Source organism: Dermacentor andersoni, chromosome 5, assembly GCF_023375885.2.
Source record: "Dermacentor andersoni chromosome 5, qqDerAnde1_hic_scaffold, whole genome shotgun sequence".
In the NCBI taxonomy this organism is placed as follows: domain Eukaryota; kingdom Metazoa; phylum Arthropoda; class Arachnida; order Ixodida; family Ixodidae; genus Dermacentor; species Dermacentor andersoni.
The window spans coordinates 1602046-1627390 of record NC_092818.1 but is presented as its reverse complement, the minus strand read 5'-3'; the positions used below and the strand labels follow the sequence as shown (position 1 = coordinate 1627390).

At 44.5% G+C, this 25345-nt stretch overlaps 1 protein-coding gene across 4 annotated transcripts in view; it reads right to left on the bottom strand.

The window, feature by feature from the left end:
• The window catches only part of lili (LMBR1-like protein), a 242845-nt gene extending 218668 nt beyond the window's left edge, over positions 1-24177 (bottom strand). For 3 of the 4 annotated variants that reach the window (XM_050177344.2, XM_055070089.1, XM_055070088.1), the window contains exons 1-3: positions 23916-24177; positions 23482-23569; positions 17966-17999 (exon numbers count right to left, since the gene is read on the bottom strand). In XM_050177344.2, coding sequence (XP_050033301.1) covers positions 17966-17999; positions 23482-23569; positions 23916-23975 — 182 coding nt within the window. In that variant the 5' untranslated portion in view covers positions 23976-24177. Of the gene's footprint in view, positions 1-17965; positions 18000-18220; positions 18320-23481; positions 23570-23915 lie in introns of those variants that run through there. The other variant, XM_055070090.2, reaches the window with a different exon arrangement.
• Positions 24178-25345: the final 1168 nt, after the last annotated feature.

Genomic DNA, 25345 nt, shown 5'->3' with positions numbered 1-25345 from the left:
GGATGGCAGTAGTGAGAGCGGCGACGATTAAGAATCGGATAACCAGTGACGTGGTGGCGGTCGTTTGAATAAATGTTCTGAAAACGAAATGATCACTGAGTGTGAGTTGCATCTTTCTAGCGCTCATTTTTTTTTTTCAGGTAAACGTGCGGGTTATACGCGAGTTTTTTTTTTTTTTTTTCCGCCGAGTTCAAAGTTAGGGGTGCGGGTTATACGCAGGGGCGGGTTATACGCGGGTAAATACGGTACATTAGTACACTTCAAAATTTTTGAATTCAGGCAGTCTGGGCCGGCAGAGGAAGACCTTTTTTGACTGTTAATTAAGCAGCTAACACCAACCCAGTCAACAGAGATTGAATCCATGGGCAAAAAACCAGAATTGGATACAAGCGGTATTCTATGTGGCATTGCGGTAACATGGGAAGAAACATCACTAAAAACATTACAGCATTCTTCAGGAGCAACAGGTTCATCATTGGGGCATGTTAATTGCATTATTTTGCTTGGAGTACCGTTAACTATGGTCCAGAATTTGTAAGGATTGGTTTGCAAGATAGACGGAAGTGTAACAGAATAAAAATGCTGTTTCGCACCAGCGGCGGCTGCGTTGTAGTGACTTTCAGTGCGGTAGTAAGCGGACCAAGTAACGTCACTGCGTGAAGCTTTCGCGCGATGAAACAACCATTTTCTTTTTTTTTTTCTTCTTCTTTTTTTTCCATAGTCGCTTCAAAAAGGGGTTGAACCAAGGGGACCGTGGCTTGCAAGCGACTGTTCTTAGCGGTACGAAACATTCTATTAGTGACAACAATTTATTTTTGAAAATGCACCAGTTTTCTTCAACACAGTGCTGATCGCAATTAGCGATGCAAGAAGCTGCAAAATTTTCCATTTCAGCGGTAATGGAAGCCAAGTCGGCTTTGCTGTAATCGCGGATCACCTTCGTAGTTTTCTTAACAGGAGCCCGTGTGTTGATATGAAAAGTGAGTGCAAGGTGATCACTTAAGCCTTTTTGAGTAAAGAACTGTGTCAGTGTTCATGGTGAGAATCAGGTCTAGTATGTTAGATGAAGAGGCAGACATGCGCGTTAGTTTTAGTACAAGCTAGATGAAGTGGAAGTCCAAACAAGTGTTTGTAAACTGGGTACTCTGAGAAGACTGGGACCTTGCCGTGTCGTTATGCCAAATGATATCGGGGAAGGTGAAGTCACCAAGAAGAAAAAGGGGCGCGTTGGGTATCTGACAGCTAAGTTGTTCAATGCGTCGTGAAGGTCATTGCAAAATGATGTCGAAGCAGTTGGAGGGCGATAGCATGTGCAAAAAATGGCATCTCTGCTGTCGAGTACAATGCGCACGCAAACAAGTTCAAGTGATGTTTCTATGGAAACTGAGTTCGAAGTGAGCGTTTCAGTAACTGCAATCAAGGCACCTCCACCTGATAGCACACCATGATCGCAGGGATAACATGCATACAGTTTCTCACAATAAAAAATTTTGAAATTTTTTATCCGAGCAGAGTGCCATGTTTCGGTGAGACATACGATGTCAGCAGCGCATGAATCAATCAGTGAGGACACTGCAGCACGTTTATTTAGTAGACTTCGCACATTAGTGAAAAAAGCTGACATGCTGCTATTACATTGCTCATGTGCTAGCTATGTCAAACCATTTTCTTTGATAGCTTGAGGCTGTATCATATCTGATGAAAGCGCACGTGCTATCTACATGCATGATTGCCACGTGCATATACCCGCCCCTCACTGTTACTAACCCTTTCCACCTTCGACTATAAATACCGATGCAGAATAAAGGCGTGGGGGATTTTGCTTCTTGACAACCCAGCTGTCCAGTCTGTTCGTTGCACACGAGAACGAAACAGAGGCGACCGAACTGAGGAGCGTGCTGCTCGTGGCATGTCGACTTCGCCTACATTGTCAGTGGTAGAACAGTAAACGTAGCACTTCTTGTTCAAAAATAACATGGTTAGCCATATTGAGTATGTCTGGCCCGATGCCTTAGCAAAATCAAGTAGCTTTTTCCTAGATTGGCGCATTGCTCGGCAAAAATCTTTGCCCACAGATTATCATCAGCCTGGTTACGCCCACTGCAGGGCAAAGGCCTCTCCCATACTTCTCCAACTACCCCGGTCATGTACTAATTGTGGCAATGTTGTCCCTGCAAACTTCTTAATCTCATCCGCCCACCTAACTTTCTGCCGCCCTCTGCTACGCTTCCCTTCCCTTGGAATCCATTCTGCAACTCTTAATGACCATCGGTTATCTTCCCTCCTCATTACATGTCCTGCCCATGCCCATTTCTTTTCCTTGATTTCAAGTAAGACGTCATTAACTCGAGTTTGTTCCCTCACCCAATCTGCTGTTTTCTTATCCGTTAACGTTACACCTATCATTCTTCTTTCCATAGCTCGTTGCGTCGTCCTCAACTTAAGTAGAACCCTTTTCTTAAGCCTCCAGGTTTCTGCCCCGTACGTGAGTACTGGTAAGATATACCTGTTATACACTTTTCTCTTTAGGGATAATGGCAACCTGCTGTTCATGATCTGAGAATGCCTGCCAAACGCACCACAGCCCATTCTTATTCTGCTGATTATTTCAGTCTCATGATCCGGATCCGCAGTCACTACCTGTCCTAAGTAGATGTATTCCCTCACCACTTCCAGCGCTTCACTACCTATCGTAAACTGCTGTTCTCTTCCGAGACTGTTAAACATTACTTTAGTTTTATGCAGATTAATTTTTAGACCCACCCTTCGGCTTTGCCTCTCCAGGTCAGTGAGCATACTTTGCAGTTGGTCCCCTGAGTTACTAAGCAAGGCAATATCATCAGCGAATCGCAAGTTACTAAGGTATTCTCCATTAACTCTTATCCCCAATTCACCTCAATCCAGGTCTCTGAATACCTCCTGTAAACACGCTGTGAATAGCATTGTAGAGATCGTATCTCCCTGCCTGACGCCTTTCTTGATTTTGTTGCTTTCTTTATGGAGGACTACGGTGGCTGTGGAGCCGCTATAGATATTTTTCAGTATTTTTACATACGGCTCGTCTACACCCTGATTTCGCAATGCCTCCATGACTGCTGAGGTTTCGACTGAATCAAACGCTTTCTCGTAATCAATAAAAGCTATATATAAAGGTTGGTTATATTCCGCACATTTTTCTATCACCTGGTTGATAGCGTGAATATGGTCTATTGTTGAGTAGCCTTTACGGAATCCTGCCTGGTCCTTTGGTTGATGGAAGTCTAAGGTGTTCCTGATTCTATTTGCAATTACCTTAGTACAGGCACGTACCCAGGAGGGGGGCCCGGCCCCCGCCCGAAATCAAGTGGCATACCCCCCCTCCCCACCCACGCCACCACTCCTCACACATTCCTAAAGCGCCGCCACATCAATGTTGAGACTTGGCAGCTGTTCATCGGCCAGCATTATGCTGCCTTTTTCACTCCTTTTAGATGGCGGTAGTTATCGGCATCTCTTGTAATGTGAAGGAGACTTTTCTCATAGATTCCGCACCCGCGCGATTAACTCGAGATGCGTTCAGTTGTCACCATCTCTTCAACCGTCACGCGCATAGCTGTTGCTTTTGTTAGTTCAACCTTCTTTGTTTAGGCTGATCATGGGACCAGGAGAGGGATGCGGCTGTTACTCAGCTGGTCTGTACTCTCATGGAACGAGTTGCTGCCGGAGAAAACGCCAATTGCGTTTAACTTTTCCCTTTGCTTCCTTATTTCCTTGAGTTACGGCTCGCCGCGACGCTGGCAGATGCCCGGAACCATATACACGTGATATGGGTTAGATAAGGTGAGAAATAAAATAATGTGAAAGTGCGTCCATCATAAAACCCTGCTATGACCCTTAAACCCATAAGCAAGATCACTGTCGCCCGTTACCTCGTCTGTTTTTCCCTAATTGTGTAGCCCTTTTCGTGCAAAATTGGCAACTGGAAACAAAAATCGCAAGGAGTTGAGAAATTAAGCGATCTACTAAGGGAGAGAGCCAAGGCAACAACCAAACTGCAAGCAAAAGCGAATAATAAAAAAGTTAATCGTTGTTTATGAGAATGTTTATGGATCAACATCTTTTTATTTAAAAAGGAAGTAGAGAAAACGCCGCCGGAAGTGGAGAACAATTACTTGTTTTGAATGACGCTTCTACAGTTATCGGTCGAACCGCCTCACGTAGCTACTTCTCTGCTCTGCTTATATGGGTGTTTTTCTAACCTTTCGCGGTGAGCGCAGTACGTCTAGAATCGCAGAGTCCTGCGCTCTACGCGGTTGTATGGGACTGGCGGCCGCACAGCGTTACGCAGTTCGCGGAACTGTCAAAACTGATCAACAAGGCGAAAATAACTGATATTCGAAACTATGACATGAGAAAGACTTAAAGGGCCCCTGAAACGGTTCGGACAAATTTTGTAGACGCGTAGGGTACAGCTTAAGTAGAACATTCACACCACAATTTAAGTGAAGCGTTACGTATTAATGGAGCTTCAAGCGATTAGAAGTTACCCTCCTCCCTAGTCATGCTTTTCCTCCTCAACTCGTTCGCCGAGCGATCGGGGCTAAGCTCCGCCTTCACTGGTTTCGCGTCACGATGCGACGTCACATCGTCCACTTCCGGTTGTTTTGGAGCCCGCCCCCGCCCGCGTGAAACATCACCGCTAGCCGCTTGGCCGTCGACCCCAAGCGAGAGCTATCAAAGCAGCGTGCGTTGCGAGCATTCTGTCGTAGCGCCGAACGTGTCTGGTATTCGGGTAACCACAGGCAAGCTGGTCATTTCGGCAAACGACTGGAGGCATAAACTCAAGCCGATGAAGGAACTTTAGCGTAGACGTACGTGCGGCCTGATCGGTCTGCACGGTCCAGCCACTTGTTGGCGCAGTGCTTAACCAGCCAAACAAATCGCTAATATTGCTCTAACCAAGTATAAAACATTTTAAACATTTATAAAAACAAAGTGTTGATGATTACACTCCAGCGAAAAATACACACCAGCAGCCAAAAAAGAATACACTTCGTTACTGCTACTGTGTATGGTTGAGCTCTGTGCCACCAGGTGGCTGCACCGTGCAGACCATTCGCATTTGCGATTCTGCTCATCCCATGGCTCATCCCGTTATGGCACAGTCAAGCGGCCAGACCCTGTCCCCTTGCGCTTGCGTTTGCCCTAATACCGGACTTGCGAAACGCTATTCCGTTAGTAATTTTCCGGTGTAAAGTGACGGCCACAAACGTGCAAACCCTGGAGCCGATCGGATAGCGGCAGTCCGATGCGCAGCAGCCAGCTCGCTCGTATGCTGCCTTGCAGAGGGACACGATGTCGCAGCTTGACATATTGCCAGTCGCTACGTTTGCAGTTCACAAAGCAACAAAGTCGAATCGTAGTGCTCGCGAAAAGACTGAGACCGACTCTGACCGCGGAGCTCTTGTCAAAATGGAGTACGTTGTAACACAAGCAGACGACACTTGCTGTGTGCCGGAAGTGCTTAATTGTATTGAAAAGTCCTTCTTGTGCATTCTCTTTATGTTACTTTCTGTTTATAAAAACAAATGAACTAACATTCCAACTATTACGAAGATCATTTGTTTACCATAAAGTTGGAAAAATTATTGATCACGCGCCCTGGTCAGCCAATCGGATAGCTCTCCCCACTGACGTCATATGGGTGATTTTCGTCATATGGGTAGGGGCGGCTTGAAATTCCGCCGAGCAGCGTGCTCCGATCGGCAGCGATGTGCATTTTTAAAACCTTATAATAAATTACACGCTTTACGCGGAACACTTAGATGCGTCAATTAATGATCAGAAGGACCTACTCTAACGACTCAGTACGTTTGTAGAAAATCGTCAAAATCGTTTCAGGGTCCCTTTAAGAAGCCGTAAAAAATGAGCGCAGCCTGAAATCAGTAAAAAAGAAACCTGGCATAGGACAAACCATGATGTATGCACTAAAAGAAAAGAAGGATAATATCATCAGCAATCTCGAAGATATAGTAAAAGCAGCGGAAAAATTCTAAGCTGACCTGTATACAGTACCCAGAGGAGTCACGATACCTCACTTAGAAACAGTAATGAACAGGATACAGAAACTCTCCTATAACTAGCGATGAGGTCAGAAGGGCCCCGCAAGACATGAAACGATGAAGAGCGGGAGGAGAAGGTGGAATAACAGTCGATTTAATCAAAGATGGAGGAGACATAATGCTTGGAAAACTGGCGGCTCTTTATACGGAGTGTCTATCGACTGCAAGGGTCCCAGAAAACTGGAAGAATGCAGACATTATACTAATCCACAAAAAATGAGACGTTAAGGAATTGAAAAATTATAGGACCATTAGCTTGCTCCCAGTATTATATAACATATTTACCAAAATAATATCCAATAGAATAAGGGCAACACTGGATTTTGTCAACCAAGGGAACAGGCTGGCTTCAGGAAGAGATACTTTTCAATGGATCACATCCATATCATCAATCAGGTTATCGCGAAATCTGCAGAGTACAATAAGCCTCTCCATGTGGCTTATATAGATTACGAAAATGCATTTGATTCAGTAGAGATACCAGCAGTCATAGATGCACTACGTAATCAAGGAGAACAAAACGCTTACGTAAAAAGCTTGGAAAATATTGCTACATGCGTGTGGTATTTGTTTGTTTGAACGAGGCGCGTGGGCGCCATCCCTCCAGAAAAGAGGAGGAAGAACGAACTGGGCTCGCGCTGTGAATCTAACCGGTCAGCGCTGCAACCGTTGTTGTAAATATAATCTGTAAATAGTTTTTCGTCTTACTGACTCGTCCTTCGCGTAAGAATATCTACAGAGGTTCTACAGCTACCTTAATTCTACACAAGAAAAGCAGGGAGATACCTATAGAGAAAGGGGTCAGACAGGGAGACACGATTTCTCCAAAGCTATTCACTGCGTGCTTAGAAGAATTCAAGCTATTAAACTGGGAAGGCTTAGGAGTAAAGATCGACGACAAATATCTCAGCAACCTTCGGTTTGCCGATGACATTGTTCTATTCAACAACAATGCAGACGAGTTAAAACAAATGATTGGAGACCTTAACAGAAAGAGTGTAAGAGTGGGGTTGAATATTAATATGCAGAAGATAAAGATAATGATACATAGCCGGACAAAGGAACAAGAGATCAGGATCGCCAGTTGGCCACTAGAGACTGTGAAGGAGTACGTTTACCTAGGTCAATTAATCACAGGGAACCCTGATCATGAGAAGGAAATTCACAGAAGAATAAAAACAGGTTGGATCGCATACGGCAGACATTGCCAGCTCCTGACTGGAAGCTTACCATTATTATTGAAAAGTAAGGTGTGCAATCAGTGCATTTTGCCAGTGCTGACATATGGGGCAGAGACTTGAGAGCAAGTTAAGGACCGCGCAAAGAGCGATCGAACGAAGATTGCTAGGCATAACGTTAAGAGAAAGAGAGCGGTTTGGATCAGAGAGCGAACGGGTATAGACAATATTCTAATAGACATCAAGAGGAAAATATGTAGCTGGGCAGGTCATGTAATGCGCCGGTTAGATAACCGTTGGACCATTAGGGTTACAGAATGGGTACCAAGAGAAGGGAAACGCAGTCGAGGACGACAAAACACTAGGTGGAGCAATGAAATTAGGAAATTCGCGGGCGCTAGTTGGAATCGGTTGGCGCAGGACAGGGGTAATTGGAGATCGCAGGGAGAGGCCTTCGTCCTGCAGTGGACATAAAACAGGCTGATGATGATGATGGTGGAGGTGGTGGGCCCCCCCCGAAAAAAAATCCTGGGTACGTGCCTGCCTTAGTAAATACTTTGTAGGCAACGGACAGTAAGCTGATCGGTCTATAATTTTTCAGGTCTTTGGAGTCCCCTTTCTTATGGATTAGGATTATGTTAGCATTTTTCCAAGACTCTGGTACGCTCGAAGTCATGAGGCATTGCGTATACAGGGTGGCCAGTTTCTCTAGAACAATCTGCCCACCATCCTTCAACAAATCTGCTGTTACCTGATCCTCCCCAGCTGCCTTGCCCCTTTCCATAGCTCCCAAGGCTTTCTTTACGTCTTCCGGCAGTACTTGTGGGATGTCGAATTCCTCTAGACTACTCTGTCTTCCATTATCATTATCCATACCCTGGTGGATTTCAGATTAGATTTTAGTGCCAGAATTTTATCCTTTAGTTTTGAGCAAGAAAATTTTATTATAATTGGGCGAGTCTTATTAGCAATATATGAGCCAAGTCGGTGGACTCTACATACCATATTCTTGGGGACCTCAAACTTAAGATGATGAGATAAAAATCCACATACCAATTTTTCACTGCGCCCATGTTTCCGACAAAGTGTCAGAAATACCATAAAATATTAAGTTATCATGGCGGGAGCGATCTTCTAGATCATCGAGACGTATCAGGAGAGAGGCATTTTCAGTTTTAAAGGCGTGAGCTACAACTGCAGGTATGTCGGCTGACGACGGGTTAAGCTCAAGTGATTCAAGAAGCGATTTAACTCATCAATATAGTGGTTAAATCGGACACTTGATTAGTTAATTGAGCTTGCTTTTCTTTTAATTTGGCGAGACCACTCATTACCTCTGTGTGTCATGAATCTATTTTTGCTGAAAGGGCAGAAATGGCTGCAAGAAATTCTTTGTACTGCATGTCAGATGCGGGTCCCGGATTAAGTTCAACGTCACCACATAGGATGAGTAGCCTTTCAACAAACGCACATTCACACAGTGAGGCAAAAAATACACTTGGGCACGGGAAAAGCAGCAGACAGACGTTACTCGTACGTTTAGAGTAAAGAGACGGAGCTTCACAAACCTGCATGTAGAAGCAAAAAGGGTTTAGCGGCGACTGCATGGCAGAAGGGAGATGTCGCTCCTGGCGGCTGTGAATCCGGGTGCAAAGGTATGAAGATGGTGCCCTGGATTACTTGCTGGCACCAAAGATCTTGACTTGCGTCAGATAGCAGGACTGGCAGCCATTAAAGATGAGCACTGGTGAAACTGCACATGTGCAGGCCGAGGGATACAGCCATGCTCCAAGAAACACGAACTGCATGTAGAAGCAAAAAGGATTTAGCGGTGATTGCATGATCGCCACTTTCCCGTGCCCACTGAAAGTGGCTGGACGAAGACAGCTGCTTAAGTAGAGCCAGAAGGGAGACGTCGCTCCTGGCAGCTGTGAATCCGTGTGCAAAGGTATGAAGATGGCGCCCTGGATTACTTGCTGGCACCAAAGATCTTGACTAGCATCAGATAGCAGGACTGGCAGCGGTGCCGGTGAGTCATTAAAGATGAGCACTAGTGAAACCATACATGCGCAGGTCGAGGGATACAGCCATGCTCCAAGAAGCTCGATGAACTGCATGTAGAAGCAAAAAGGGTTTAACGGCGACTGCGTGGTTGCCGCTTTCCCATGCCCATTCACTCAATTGTAAGAATGCATTACACCGCAAGAAAGAGCAATTTTTTAAAGAAAGTGAAGAATATATTAATTGTTATTCACTAAGAATCCGTTTAGTCTCGTCAGAATGTGGAGACATTGGGAACGAGAGTACGCATTTGGTGGCCAAGTGAGTTACGAGAACGCACTACGTCGCAAATGGCATTAAGCTTTAATGCCATTAAGCATGTCCATGTGGCATCCCGCAAATAACATTTATGTTTAACCCTTCGCGGGTCCATTTTTTATTACCATATGCGACCAGGGTCGATTTTTTTTATTGCAGATTCCGATTCTTCTTAGGGACCTATCTCGGAAAAAAAATTACCGTAATTTTTCTAGGGTGACTGTAAAGTGAGAAAAAAATATATTGCATTGGTATATGTGCACTCTTCATTCATGAATAACAACAATAAAGAAGGAAATAAACTTATCAGAATTAAAAATTTGATGCATTTTCATACACCCAGTTCCAAGGCTTTGAAAATCTGCACATGAGAATATTTCGCAAGCCTCAAATGTTCCTGCTCTTACACTGATACGTACGTCCGTAGCGTAATCGAACTGCGTAGGTGCGCGCACTCAATAAAACTGTTTGGTTGTGCGGACATCAAAAGAAGCAACACGTGTGACAAACTTCCGCTAATCTTCATCTTATCGCCAACCAGCTAGGGCAATTAGTTTTCGCGAGTGTTAAAAACAAGAAAAGGAACGGAAACGCATGCACGGCGGCATCCTTCCTATGCGCACCCCTGTGAGCACTAAACGAGCGAGAAACAAGCGATTGCCCCCTGGGCGATTAGGAACGAGATAGCCATCAGTTTTGCAAGCGCAAAAAGCTGAAACCACCCGCGAAACAAAATCCAAACGGCCGCCCATGCGCGCGCATACCAATGCGCGAGCGGTAGTATGTAGACGTGTCGGGGCAAACTAGCGCTAAAACAAATCATGCAACGAAAACCGAGAGAGGGAAGCACGCAAAAAAAATTCCCTGTATCCCCACATAGTGGCAGCACATGAAAGAAAAGAAAAAGTTAGGAAATTGGCACACTTTTTAAACGTACAGACGGCGCCATAAATATGCGGCATCGACCATTTTCGGATTTGTTCACGGCGCCATATATTTACACCATTGACCGTCAAAGGGTTAAGGCATTAGCCAGTTAATGTCATTTTCTGTGCCAGTGTGGCAGGGGTATTAAATCGGGGTAACTCTTCGGGTTTATTACACACCGTAAATGTTGAGGATTGTTAGTGAGCATAGAATATAGGTCATGGGCAAAGAAATGTCATTTAGATTATTTTAGCAGTGACTGATATAGCTTATCGCAGGTCTTATAACGGTGCCAGGAATCTGAGTTGCGGGCATTATGGGTTTTACGTTAGAAACGCTTTTTCTTACTGTTAAGGCACCGAAGCTTTACGGTAAACCATGGGGCTGTCGGGGTGCAGGCCATTTTTGTTAGAGGGACGAATCGATTAATTCAGTAAGAGTGGTTTTAAGTTCAGCCCAGTTTTGTCCAATGGTTTGAAATTGGCATCTATTGAGGAAATGTAAAGAGAAGTCAGATAGCGCGGAGTTTATGCTGTCAAAATCCACTCTATTGTAACATTGGATGTACTTATCAGAGCACAGACATCTTGGAAGAGAAACTGCAAGACTACCTGTTATGATATCATGATCAGATAGCCCATCTTGATAAGTTAAGTCGAAGCACACTTTAGGATCACTGGTTAATACTAGATCTAAAGTATTAGCGGATGTAGTCGAAGATCATGTGGGACAGGTGATAAGCTGTGTTAAAGAAAAGTCGAGGCATGACTGCAGGAAACTGTGGGCCACAGATAGGTAGGTTGCTGTTGAAGGGTTAGCCCAATCAACTTCAGGGAAATTAAAATAACCGAAAATTAGTCTCCAAGCAGTTCTCCAAGCAACAAGCTTTTCCGGCCACAATCTCAACACTGCAGTTTGAACTGTTCGTGTAGATAGCACGTGAATGCAGAAAGATACATTGAAATGCCTATTTTTTGTTTACGAATACAATGAAGGATTTTAGCTTAGTGTTAAGGCATAAATGCAGTTAAATATCCTAAGTGAAACTGCTATGTCTAGACCAATCCATAAGCTCTTAATTAGATAAAAGATCGAGTTGAAAGCAACTGCACACCCCAGAGAAAGCTTGCTGAAAATAAAACTCAACACTAACAATTTCTCTTTCAGTAATTTTTAAGTTGCAATAGTAATGGGAATCAAGGTAGTGTAGGTTTAGGATGCAACAGCGGAAATTATTTGCATATTTTGTGCAAAAGTTTGTGAAGAGAGCCGTGCTTACAGTGCAAGCACTGCTTGTGCTTGCCGTCATCTGCTGCTGCAGACACACGAGTCATCTACATAACGTGCCACCATTTCATTGCATGCTCTCTCTCTGTATATATGTATATATACTTCTTTTGTGGCCCACAGAAAAATATACATAAGCATCTGCAAGCACAGTTTTTTTTTTCTACTCTGCACCTAGCTGCACCTAGCTACGGCATAGGAAGTCCAGGTTGCCTGGTTGTTTCACCAAATTATGCACCAAACTGCACGTTGCTGCTGGATGAACGGGGAGGTGGGGCCAGTCAAGCTGCTGTTCCTGCAGCTTTTTTCGTGCTTTCCTCGTCAGAATTTCTACTTTTGTGTGAAATAAATACTGGCACAAATACCAATTCCTTCTATTCTAAATTCAAATGCATCTGCTTGCATGCTATTGTGTTTGCAAGTGACATGCCTTCCCAGCAAGATTGTATCTCACTTTATGCACTACACAAATCAGACAGTCTTTCTTCCATTTGGTCTGATGGTGTAAACCCAGCAACACACATCAATATCAGAATCAGCTATTGGCTCTTGCACGATGGTTCCAATCCTTTTGCACGGGTCCCCTTTTTGAGGTGCACCTTCCAATTCAATTCAAGTTTTTTACATATATTATAAATAGCACATAGTTGTGTGCGTACAGAAGAAGGTCCCCAGGGTTAATCACTGTGGGCACGAACTTTGCCTTGTTGGCATGAAGCAAAGCAAATGAAGGGGAGCATATATTATAAAAAAAATGCATATATAACTGAGTCAATAATGTTCTCTGGTAGATGGCGATTATTTATGGTTTAAAAACAGAAACTGTTCCAGGATTTTCTTAAACATTTGCAAGGAAGCAACACATTTCGTGTGTGAGTAAATTATTTCAGAATGCTACTGAAGAAAAATGCAAGGCAGATCTATCATAATTAGTACAGGTAGTAGGCAAGAGAAAGTTACTATGGGTAGTAAAGCAAGTTTACGTAGGATTAGAGAGCACATGTGGAAAATTTTCTGAAGTGAGAATATGATTATAAATTTTAAAGAACATTATGCCTATATTATAAATATAAAGGCTAGACAAATGCAAAATATTAAGGTCAACAAAAATGGAAATGAAGGTAAAAAACTATGCAGCAAACTTAGTATTGCGAACAGTTTGTTTCTGGAGTTTAATCAATGGGGAGAGCTTAACACAGTAAGGTACATGTGACATTGAGTAGACCATAAATATGATCGGTTTGGTGCAAACAAACAGAAAGGAACAAGGGGAGCGAACATGGTGCTCCCCTTGTTCCCTTCCGTCTTTCCTTGTTTGAGGCAGAGAGATCATATTTATGGTCTAGTCAACAATATGAACCGACTAGCCCAGCAACATGTACTTCTGTAAGTATGACGAGATGCAGTATATGTTGGCTATGTTTATGTATGGCTCATGTTGCGAGTACACGGAGATGGGAGTAGAATCTGGTTTAAGAAGGGCACATATGCCAAAACATATTCTAATGCTGACTGAATAAATGTGTTTATAAAACATAAGATGAGTGGTAACAATGACTCTGAGAAAACTAACATGATCAGATGAAGTCTGGTTGTTGATGAAAATACAAGACATAGTTTTCCTGTTTGGTGAATGAAAAAGCATCAAATATGATTTAGAAGTGGTAATTGATAGCCGGTTTGCAGCACACCACTGCACCAGGGAATTTAAATCTGCTTGTATGTTGGAAATTAAAACATTAGAGGGGCCCCGAAACACCTCTCAGGCTTGGTGAAATAACATAGTCTGCAGGTAGCACACACTGCTGTGAACACCTCAGCCAAATTTTGCTGTCTAACACGGTGCACGGAACTCGCAAGCGAAGTCACCTTTCTCTCAAATGCTCTCATGCCAACAAAGGCCCTGTCCTCACTCTCTTCTAGACGCACTATTTCGTCATTCCCTTAGACACAGGGTGTCTACCAAGTTGACATTTCCAAATTCCCTGAGTTTTCCAGGTTTTCCCTGAGTGCCATTGCAAATTTCCCTGAGTGATGCAGAACTATGTTTTATGTCAAGACGGGCTGAAACAATATCGCCCGATGCTGTCACTCTCTGGTAAGCTATAGAAAAAAATTTAAAAAAAAACGACTTAGTCTAATTTGAATACTAAGGAGTAGTGTTCATGTTATTCAAAAAGAGAACAGAATGGGGGGTTAGTAAAATGCACAGCAAATAAAATGTCTTCAAAACAAAATTGCAAATGGAGTCAGACATTCTCAAATACGAATAAAAAGTAGATGGATATAGAAGCAAGTATTCTCGAATATCAGCTATTTCTATCAACTGATAGCAAGTTCAGTGGTATTAGGCCCGAACTCTGTCACAATTGAGATTCTCTCTCAACAGCTCGTAATTCAACCTCAACTGTCCTGACATACTCTCAGCCCGCGCACGACTCTTGAGTGTTGTGTTTCACTGCTTTAACGAGTTTATTTTGGTTTGGATGAGAGACACTAGCAGCTTGGCATTAGCCAAAACTTAATTTTTTAAGCACTGGCTCCTTCAAAACGGTGGCAGCAAGCTTCCTTTCCTGTTTATTCCTCAATGTGTAGGCCATTTCTGTTCTTGTTTTCCTTCCGCCATTCGTTCGTCCCAAAGACCATTTGGAGTATCTCGGTCAATTGCACAGTCTACGGCCGATTTTTCGAACTCCCAGGGGCCGCGAAAACGTCCGAAAAATCGGCCAGTTGGAAAAAAAATAAATGCGTGTCATTTAGTGCCTTTAGGGGCTCAAACTGCCACAGGCACGTTCGAAAACGCTCTGAAGGCCTGTCAGTACATATATTAGGCATATCGGTGCTCGTACTGTGACAGGAAATACCGGGTGCACGCGTGTATAATTAAGGAATACATACTGTGTTCCGTGGCAATAGCCCCTTCCCACGCTTGTTATGCTTCACTGCAAAACTTTTGCGTATGCTTCACCAAGTAACATTTCTGTACAGAGGCGAAGCTGACTTTCAGGAACCGGCATTATGCAACGCACCATGTTTTCCAAGTTTCTAAGCCAATCACTAGGACCACAAAGGCGGAGTCCGTGCCATTGCTGACAGCAGCTAATTCTTTCAATAAATAACTTGGCATCCAACGGCAAGAAGCTTCATAGCGAATATAGAAGTAGCTAGGCCTAGCGTTGCCGCAGTGGCGGCAACGGCTGCCAGCGGATCTGCGTGCGAGAGTGCTGGTTCGAGGTGGCAAAGTAAAAAAAAATGGCAGTGGTAGTGCCTTCGATTATTGCCGTTTCGGACCTGCAGTCACGGCAAAACGTCCGGAACATCAAACGGCGAAGAGTTCTTGCGTCAGAAATGTCACACGTTCTGATACGTTGACTCTATGGGGTACGTGGCGGTGCCGCGAAGCAGTCCAAATTATCGGGAATCCAGAAAGTCTGTCGTTGACTGTACACTGGCAACTCCTCCAGCCGACGACAGAGCGTCAAAGACGATTCATTACGATTCCTGTCTGTTACTCGAGCCAGCATTACCGCGACTTTCGACCGTTTCAATAAAATTGCCGCTAATTTTCCCTGATAGAGGCCCAAATTCCCTGACTTTTTCCAGACTACTCAAGATCCCTGAGAATTCCCGGTTTTCCCAGTTGGTAGACACCCTGTAGACATTTGCTATTGGCCGACAGCTGACAAGCTGCAGTCAGCTACATGGCATAGATACCACAGCTGCCGCGGGGTGCTGCCACGAGTCCACAGGCTAAGCGCACTGCGGCTCGCTGAGGACAACCTTGCTTGTTTAGTGCTTCGTAGGCACTAAAGGCAGAAATCATGGCATCTACGTTAACATCCAAAATGAAAATTTAACTGCACGCCACAGTGACATTTTGAAGGCTGAGCTTTATGGGCATGCCCCACTGCGCCGTAGCCCTCGCAGTGACTTGCACTGAAGAAGAAACGGGAGCACAGCGAAAGCTGTGTTTGATTGCCAATAATTCTGCTTCTGCTAAACGCATTGAAGTACTTTTTGTGGCAAAGTATTTCTAAAATAGCCTATTTCCACTTCAGATGCCTTTCTCCACTTCGATAAAATGTGGTTCAGGGCCCCTTTGGGGTCAGGACTGTACGCAAAGATGGTCCTGTTGTCTGCATACAAAATACACTTTGAGCAAGAAAGGCAATAAGGCAAGTCATTTATGTATGTTAAAAACAAAAGGGGCCCTAAAATAAATCCTTCGGGAACTGCTTTAAAATAATATATGAGAGATTAAAAAAGCAATCATCAACAAAAAGCTTCCATCTATTAGAAAAAGAAAACTGTTTAGGAGTGATAGCGCTAACCCAACAATAACATAACAATCAAGCTTCAAAAAAGGAATGTCATGATGTAGTAGTTCTGCGGAAACCCGCAAGGTGGAGAGAAGTAATTAATAAAGAGAAAATCAGACATCCATCCGTTCGTAGCAATTGCTACAAAGGAAACCCAAATGGGTTCCTCGAAGGAAAAGCCTCAGAGTTGAAGAAAAATTCATCCTGGTCCAAGACTCGAACCCAGGACCACCGCCTTTTCGGGGCAGCCGCTCTACCATCTGAGCTAACCAGGCGGCTAGCACATGGCAGGGCGAAGTCGAATTTGTCGACAACACACGAAGCAAAGGCAAGTGTTTGACATAGTAGTTCTGCGGAAACCCGCAAGGTGGAGACAAGTAATTAATAAAGGGAAAATCAGACATCCACCCGTTCGTAGCAATTGCTACAAAGAAAACCCACCTTGCAGGTTTCCGCAGTACTACTACGTCAAACACTTGCCTTTGCTTCGTGTGTGGTCGACGATTTCGACTTCGCCCTGCCATGTGCCAGCCTACTGGTTAGCTCAGATGGTAGAGCGGCTGCCCCGGAAAGGCGGTGGTCTTGGTTCGACTCCCGGACCAGGACAAACTTTTCCTTCAACTCTGAGGCTTTTCCTTTGAGGAACCCGTTTGGGTTTCCTTTGTACCAATTGCTACAAACGGGTGGATGTCTGATTTTCCCTTTATTAAAGGAATATTATGGTCAATAGAATCAAAAGCCCTAAAGAAATCTATAAATACAGAAGCTGAAGTATCACCATGATCAATGTAAGACTTAATATTATTTATTTATTTATTTATTTAAGTTACCTTACAGGCGCCTTGACAGGGCATTGAGTAAGGGGGGTAATAGAAGCGCAAAGTAACTCGTCAGTGTACACAAAGAAATGGAGAGGAATCGATGATAATATGGTATGACGACAAATATAAGGTTGGGCAGGAAAAAGTATAACACGAAAAAGAATATTGGCTGGCATTATACATATGGCAAAACTGCACACAAGAACTATGAAGTATACCAATCACAATGACAACAATAAAAAGAAAAGAAACTACAACCAAAGATATACCGTGAAAGATTAACCGTGAAACCTGCGATGGCAGCGTTTGTAGACAACCCTAGCGGAATCCAAGCTGCGAAGTTAGCATGTTAAATTTCACATAGCACTTGTGTAGTCTTGTTTCTATAAATTTCTCTAGAACTATGTCAAGGAAGGGAAGAACAGAAATCAGATGGTAATTTTCAAATTAAAAGTTCTACTGTTTTTAATACAGGTAATAAACTTGAAAAGAATTTACATGAGATGTGATGCACTCAAAGGGTGACATGATGTGCTTCTGTCATATTTGTGTTAATGGAGCTACATATTGTCACGTGGTGGTAACGTTGAAGAACACAGTAGCAATACTGTGAAAGACAAAACTAACTTTTATTGGGTGAACCTGTGTCCGCAAAAACAGGCTACACTTATAGCACAACGATAGCGGCGAACCCGGTCGGCGATCGTCGAAAATCTGACCAGCAGGTCAAGCGCGTCGGCTTTTATAGATCAGTCGTCGAATGTTCCAGAGTAACCGCTGGGACCCGCGTGTCTTCCACAAAGTTCTACACTATTCGCGTTGCGCATACGTGCAATCAGATTACACAAGTTGCGGGGAAAGACAGCGGATGGAACCATCGATAACATTCCAGAAACTTCTTTTACATGCAGGCGCGTCCTGCGCTGTGCGATAACATTTGTTAGGCGGTGAGAAGTGGTCGCCCGATAAAGATAAAGAAGTACATGTGTCAATATAAAATCTTGTGTACTCACGATATTCGGTACACAATGGCATCTTCATCATCCTCTGAAAGCATCAAACAATAAATCAGAAGCAATGACAAGAATAAGTCCAGAGCAAAATACTGAAACGTATGCAAATTTCGACAAAGTGCTGCATACCTAGAGAAATTAAACAAAATGGCACTGTTTAACTGAACATAAAGCCATACAAAGCGCTTAATAGCAATAACTATGTTTATTCATGGGAAGATTCCTTCACTGAGCATATTGGGGGCGAGGACTTACGGAGCCGCCATCTGTCAGAAGCGCTTCCCTTGCGTAGTATGAGGGATCACGCAGCGCACTCCTCATAGGTTTGGCTTACGGCGCTCAGTAAAAACACCACGCGGCAGTCCTCCTGGACATTTCTGTAAGTAGTCTCAAAACAAGAGAAATTTCTAACTGCTAAAATAATAATCTTGGGCAAACTGAAAGCACAGAATTGTTTACAGACGCTATCTCTTTACCGAATAGGTACAGTGAACGCCGTTGTGCGCAGTCATCGCGATGGAGTCTCCTGAACCGGCTTCTTGCATGTAAGGTAGGCAAATGTTGAGAGCAAACTATGTGAAGTATTTTCTTATAGTAGGCTGTCTGCATAACCAGATGGAGCATAACAGAATGAAGCCTCAATGCAGCGATCGCACAGGTTCGCAGTGACCGACTGCGCGTCTGCATGCATGTCCGCGCACAATGTTTTGCTTTCGCTGCGTGCGCGCTTTCGCACCATGCTGTGAGTTTTAGGCCGCAGAGTACGAGCATTTGACAGTACACAAGCAACCATTGTTGTGTGGACGCTATCAGAGCTGTGCAAAAATAATTTCGCTATAGCGACTTCAACGCCTACGGTGACTGTGATGTGCCGTCACAACGATTCAATCTTTCTTTTTCCTAAATTCTTGGACGATTCAATATTATTTCTCAAGCTGCGTCGCACTTTATGTTTATCAGTCTTCTCAACGTGTGATTTCCCGCTGCTTCTTTTTCATAAACCAGTGTATTAATTCATAATACAAACATGACCATATGGCATGTCTTTTTTTAATGTGCTTCTTACCACTCCCTTTCCATTCCAATGAAGTTACCAGTATCTAGCATGAACAAGTTCACAGACCAAACCATCATGACAGCGGGGCAGCGGGCGCGCGTTTTCTGCCACTCACCGAACATCGCAGACCCAGCGCCGTAGCAGAAATCATCGCGTCTGCGCTTGCTGCATACCCGAGTTGTAGCCAATGGCTGTTTGCTGGTTCTAAGTTTCGCGAGCCAAGCTTCACGCAGCTTCTTGTCCCGCAGCTGCATGCGAATAAGGCTGACACCGAGCTTCGTTGCATACGTCCGGCACTGCGGCAACGAGCGTGCAGTAGCCTACCGTGCTGCATGCCTCCAAAGGCAGCCACTGCCTATTATAGTGCTTTCAAATTTGTCAAGCAGACACCCAAGGCGGGAAAGCCTCACCACTTAATCAGAACCATGCAACAGGTGGAACTTTAAACTTTCGTTCTCAGTTCTCTTCAGCGCTTCCGAAGCAGCTGACGCGGCCGCTTTCTCCATGTGATCCCTCATGTCACGTCACGCCGATGGTGGTGCCTGCTTTTCCAGTGGTGGAGCTCGCCCCCAATAAACAAAAATCTATAGACAGTGCTGGATACACAAGCTCTTTTTTTGAGCCTGCTGTGTCATCTGTTTTACGTCCTGTTAATAAGCACTGTCCTCTTTCATCGGCTACATGTAGCTTAATACCCACATATTCACACCTTGGTGCACTCAAAAAACACATGCCCACAATGTTTCTCAACTATTGTTACAACATCAAATGCCATGTTTTACAGTGCATAAGTAACTGTTTCTTGCATAAGGTCAATCATAACCTCCTATACTTTTTCATGCACGCACAATGGTGCCGCGGAGACCGTCCATGGCCCTCGGCTCTCTGTGAGGGGCACTCGCGCCCCATACTTGCATTCCCTCGGACTCGCTGACCGAGCTCGCTTCTCATCCCTCATCGGAAGCCAGAGCGTGCTTGTTAATTGTACACGAAATGCACGTGAAACAGAAACTACTTTACCATAAACAAAGGGATGCCTTCATTGGCAAAGTAGACTATGGTGGGAGCTTTCCTAAGGAAACAACAAATGAGCCTTTGCTGGCCAGCTCACTTCTGTGCTTTGTCCTCAACAGCCTTTCAGTTTCGTTCAAAATAGCCGTGGCCTACTTCTTCACGAGAAATTGCACTGGCCGCAAGCTACACACGCTCATGCAACACGTCCTGAAGGAAGTTCAAGACATAGGATTTTCGTCATGCATATTGTCACCGACAACCACAAGATCTATGTCTTAGCGTTCCAACTTCTATGCAACAGAAGCCCCATGCATTCTATTGAGCATCCAGGAACACCGAATCGAAAGCTTTTCCTAGCATTCGATCAGTGCCACTTGGTCAAGAACGTGCAATCACAGTTTTTGTCGCGTGACATAGGAAAAGGCGGTGAAGTAACGGCGAACCACTTAAAGAGCCTCTACAAAATGCAGCAAGACAGCCTTGTAGGGCCAGTTCGATTTCTAACAAGAAAACACGTGTTCCCCACATATATTGAAAAAATGAATGTGAAAAGAGCAATTCATGTTTTGTCTCCTGCCGTGACAGCTGCAAGCTCCTGCAAGAGCAAGGGGGCCACACATGCGACGTAAGTTTCACGGGTGTCGGACGGACGGTTGAATTCATGGACACTGTGCACCGCTGGTTCATGCTCATGCACGTGAGCAATTGTACCTAGCACATACACCAGAACAATGCCGACTGCTAGCAGTTCGAATCTACAAGCGATGGACGGCTAAACTGGCTTGAAACAAGCTTCCTCGACTACCTGGTCGATCTCAAAAGCCAGTCCTGGCGAAGAACTTCTTACCTAAGGAAACATACGAAGGCCTGGTGTTGACAACTCGTTCAAATGTTGACTACATTCGATATATTCTTGAAGAGATATGCTTTCACTTTGTTTTAAGGAGGAAGATGTCGTCTGACCCAATCGACTCGTTTTTTGGCTGGCTGGGGAAGTCAGCAGGCTCAAATGATCAGACGGATGCCCGAGCTCTCAGGTATTGAGAAGACTCCGAAGACTGCCATCGCGTTGGCGTCAAGTACGAGCAACGTAATGGCAGCTGAAGGCAACAATTGCTTATCAACGCTGCCGCAACAGAAAAACACAAGAGAAGGAACCAGCAAGGAATTCCCTGCAGATGCATGTAGTGAGCTCACAGAGCGACTCAAGCGAGAACAGCCTCTACTTCCTACTCCATATGTCGCAGCATTGGCTATGGTAGGCAGCTACTTCGCAAGAGCTGTACAAGAAAAGATCGAATGTGTGGAGTGCATCAGCCTGTTAACAAAGCCAAACGCCTTGGCGCCCTCGCACTCGCTGATAACGCACCAAGACCATGGTGGACTCAACTACCCATCTGGACAACTTTTAGCGGTTCTCTACGTATTTGAAAAATTTATCAATGTTCTTCTCACAAGAAGGCACATGAATCACCCTTTGAAGAAGGCTGTGATTGAAGGCTGCAATACTCCGCGAGCGCAAAACCTTGATGTGCTCAACGCCAGGACACCAAGTGAACCTGCTGAAACTATTGCTGGCAAAGCTTTTTTGCCCAATAGTCATAAATTTTGCAATGAATGCAACAGGCAAACACGACTTGGCTAAAGCGTCTGAAATAAAACTGTTGTCACAAAAGACCCTCATAGTGTGAACTATGATGCCACAGTTCGGCACTTTCTGGTGAAGCGCTGACTCTCCACAACATGTTTTGTGTTGCTTACTTCAGATGCACATTGTCTAGAAACATCAATTCAACATGCAATATTATTTTATAGTTCCATGTCAAATACGAACGCCAAACGTGTCTCCACGAGCGCGTGCGCAAGCAGCGTCGCCGCGTCGTCTGCTCTGGGACAGGATGGATGGATGCGAGATAGGAGCGTCCCCTTTGAAACGGGGTGATGGCAGTTGCCACCATGCTCAGCTTTTTATTTTTGTTTAACTGTGTTGTAAGTTATTAAAATTCGCCATTTTCTTTAACTACGTGTTCCTACACTTTTAACCTTATGTCACCTCTCTGCTTTTGAGCCACCAATCCTCCAATCACTTTTTGCTAATTTCCACCGCACATTTATTTACATGAATATTGTTATCTCTGAACCCTAGGGCCTCGGGAAGCATGACTGTGCCCGTATCGACATCGGGATGGATGCCATCACATTTTAGTATGAGGTGTTCTATTGTTTCTACAGATTTACCACACACAGTACACATGTCTTCTTCTTCGTTAAATTTCTTTTTATAGCTCCGCGTTCTACGACATCCTGACCTAGCTTCAAAGAGTAGGGCGCTGCCTCTTGAGTTATCATAAAACGCTTCCTTCCTGATCTGCTGTTTCCAGCGTCGATATAGTTCAACAATATGCGTCTTTTCCATTGAATTTATCAAATTTTTACCTTCCATGTTTTTAACCTGTCATTTAATGCTCTGTCTTTCTTCGTCCTCGTGTCTGGCATACTTACTGGTTAGCTTCCTAGTTCTTTCGTGCCATTGTGAGTCAGCGCTCTTTCTGTATAGGTATTTAAATACCTTAGCTGCCCACCTGTTATCGTCCAATTTCCTCAGGCATTTTTCGTATAGGATCTTACTCTGAGCTTCCCGTGCTTCGAACGATGCCCAGCCTATATCCCCCTGTACTGCTTCGTTTGTGGTTTTCCCGTGGGCGCCTCAACAACAGCTCTCTGATTTACTTCTAGTCTCGACTGAATTTCTGCCCTTAAGCACAGGACTGCATTCCCGAAAGTAAGCCACGGCACCATTACTCCCTTCCAAATACCTCTCAGTACCTCATACCTGTTATACCCCCAAAATGCCCTATGTTTCATTATCCCAGCATCTCTTCGCCCTTTTGCTATGAGAGACTGTTCGTGCTTTTCTGTGTACACCTGCCCTTTGTTTATCCATACCCAGAGATATTTGTATTCAGCCACTCGGGGTATTTCATGGCCTTGTGTTGTAAGCTCCTGATCAGTTGTATAATTGAAAAACATCCCACCGGACATAGCTGCACTAAAACTGAAACCCAAACTGTCTCCTTCATCTCCACAGTAATTAACCAGAGTTTGCAAATCTTCCTGGCTATCTGCTAAGAGTACAATATCGTCCGCATACATTAAACCCGGTAGTCGTTGCTCAGCAACCTTTCCGCTTAATCTGTACGACAGATTATACCCTAGATTGCTTCCTTGTAGCCTTCTTTATGGGTATGGGAAGGCAGCGCGATCTGGTGGCGCACGCATGAACTAGGCGGTACGGACGCGCGCTTTGTTCCTCCCGTCAGTGGGCGGGCATGAAAAAATATAGGAGGCTATGAATCAATAAACAAATTGAAGTTATAAGACTTCGTTTGCACTACAATAAGCTTTCAAATATTCATGAAGTTTAGGTGCAAAATAGAATGCTCACCAGCAAAGTAGTACTCTTTCTTCTTCTTAAACTTCGAAATCAAAAGGTACGCAAAAACGTAGAGGATAAGAAAAAATAAAAAGTGAATCTGAAACGGGAAGCAAACAGCACTTTAAAGATCTACATGCAGGCAAATGATATGTTATTAGAAGTTCCAAAAGCATTCGGTTCACGCTATACGGACAGTTTATGCGGTATGCTTACAGCGCGCCGACAAGAGCATTATCTCATGGCAATGTACAAACTCCGTCACAGGTCAGGCTCACTAAACTTGCAGGCAGAGATACCGTGCACAACAAGCGCTTAAAAAGCTTAAAGCATGCAAACTGCTGAAAGCGGACACGCGAAATGCATATGTATGAGCAATACGCGAGCGACAACGATGAAAAACCCGAGTGCCCAATGATTAAAACACTTGGCAAGCTGACACGAACCAGTATTTCACGGATTGCATTGTGAAAGAGGCGCTCCCTAGCATCCGTGTCATTCTCCATTCTTCAGGCAGGATTAAGTATCAATAAATGGCAGCAGTTTCTCGCAGTGTTTGCGTTGAAACTACACATGTCTGCACCAGTATCTTGTCAAAACCTTTGACAGTCAAACGTCGACAAACGGTTGCGGGCCACTGTCCTGACGGTGGATTGGATTGGATTGCTTGGCCGACGGTTCTTCGTCTCGCGCCAATGCTCGCGCAGTTTGTATTCCCCAGTAGTAGAGTGTACTAGAATTGGCGTGCGTCTATTTGTCGTACAAAAATCCCTCACGTGACCTGATCCTAGGTGCCTAGGGACAGCATCATTTAGGGATTTTTGAGAAGGCGCGATGCTGGCGCCGAGCGACGCCGTGGAATGTTCGTCCTCGGCGTGATCGTTCTCTAGACCGCGCGTTGTTCAACATTGCTCATGTGATTTTACGTGCGTTGCTTGTGTGTTGGTTGTAGGTTCTGTGTTACTTGGCGGAAAGCCGTGAGTAGTGGCGGTGCGGCAATGCGGCTTTGGCCTCGATGAGCTCTGGCACTACAGAATCTGCGTTGTGTGACGCGTGCTTTCTTGAGAACCCGGCAGTGGTGACAATTGAAATAATGAAGTGGCCTAGCGCCTTGGCAGCGAACCGCGATGTGGCGTCGCCGTGTCCGACTTTGCTTAGCGGACATCGAAGGATGTGCTGCTCGCTGCAAGTCATGTAAATGCAACTGCGTCGACCGCCCACTGCTCAGTGCTGAATTTGTGTTTGGTGTGCTGTGCTTGAAACGAGTGGTGCAGCCGTGCAGAGGGGGTGGCGCAGTAGCAGAGTGGCTTAGGGGCTCCGTTTGCGAATTCAGGCATGTGCTCCCGTCTTGGTCTCATTAGCGGCTGTCGCGGGATTGTGGTGTGCTGGCTCTTTGCCTAGTATGAAGTGATGTGAAAGCGCAATTTTTATTAAGGGGACAAGATGTTGCCGAGATGGTTGCAGCACAGCTTCTTTTTTTTTTTCTTCCAGGCACCTTTTCTACTTGAAGCTTCCATTGCAGTGTTTCGAGACTCTTTGAACCAGCACATAGTGTATATAAAAATTACACACTGATTGGGAACATCAAATAAGTTCATGCCTATATATAGTAAAAAGATGTAGCACGACCAGACAAAATAAAAGAAAGGGATGGGCTGTAGCAATACTAAGTGTTAAATGGTGCTTTATCCTTTCCCTTGAGTTTTCTTTCTGTTTTTGTGCTTTTTATGGATCCTCCACAGTAACCATGCGAGTGCTAAGCTTGAGCTTGTTGGTTTCAAGTCTCATGGTTGTTACTAACAGAACAGTGTGATAAACGAACAAGGGCTTGGAGGCATCCATTCACCTTGCTTGCCTCATGGTGCTGCTTCATAAG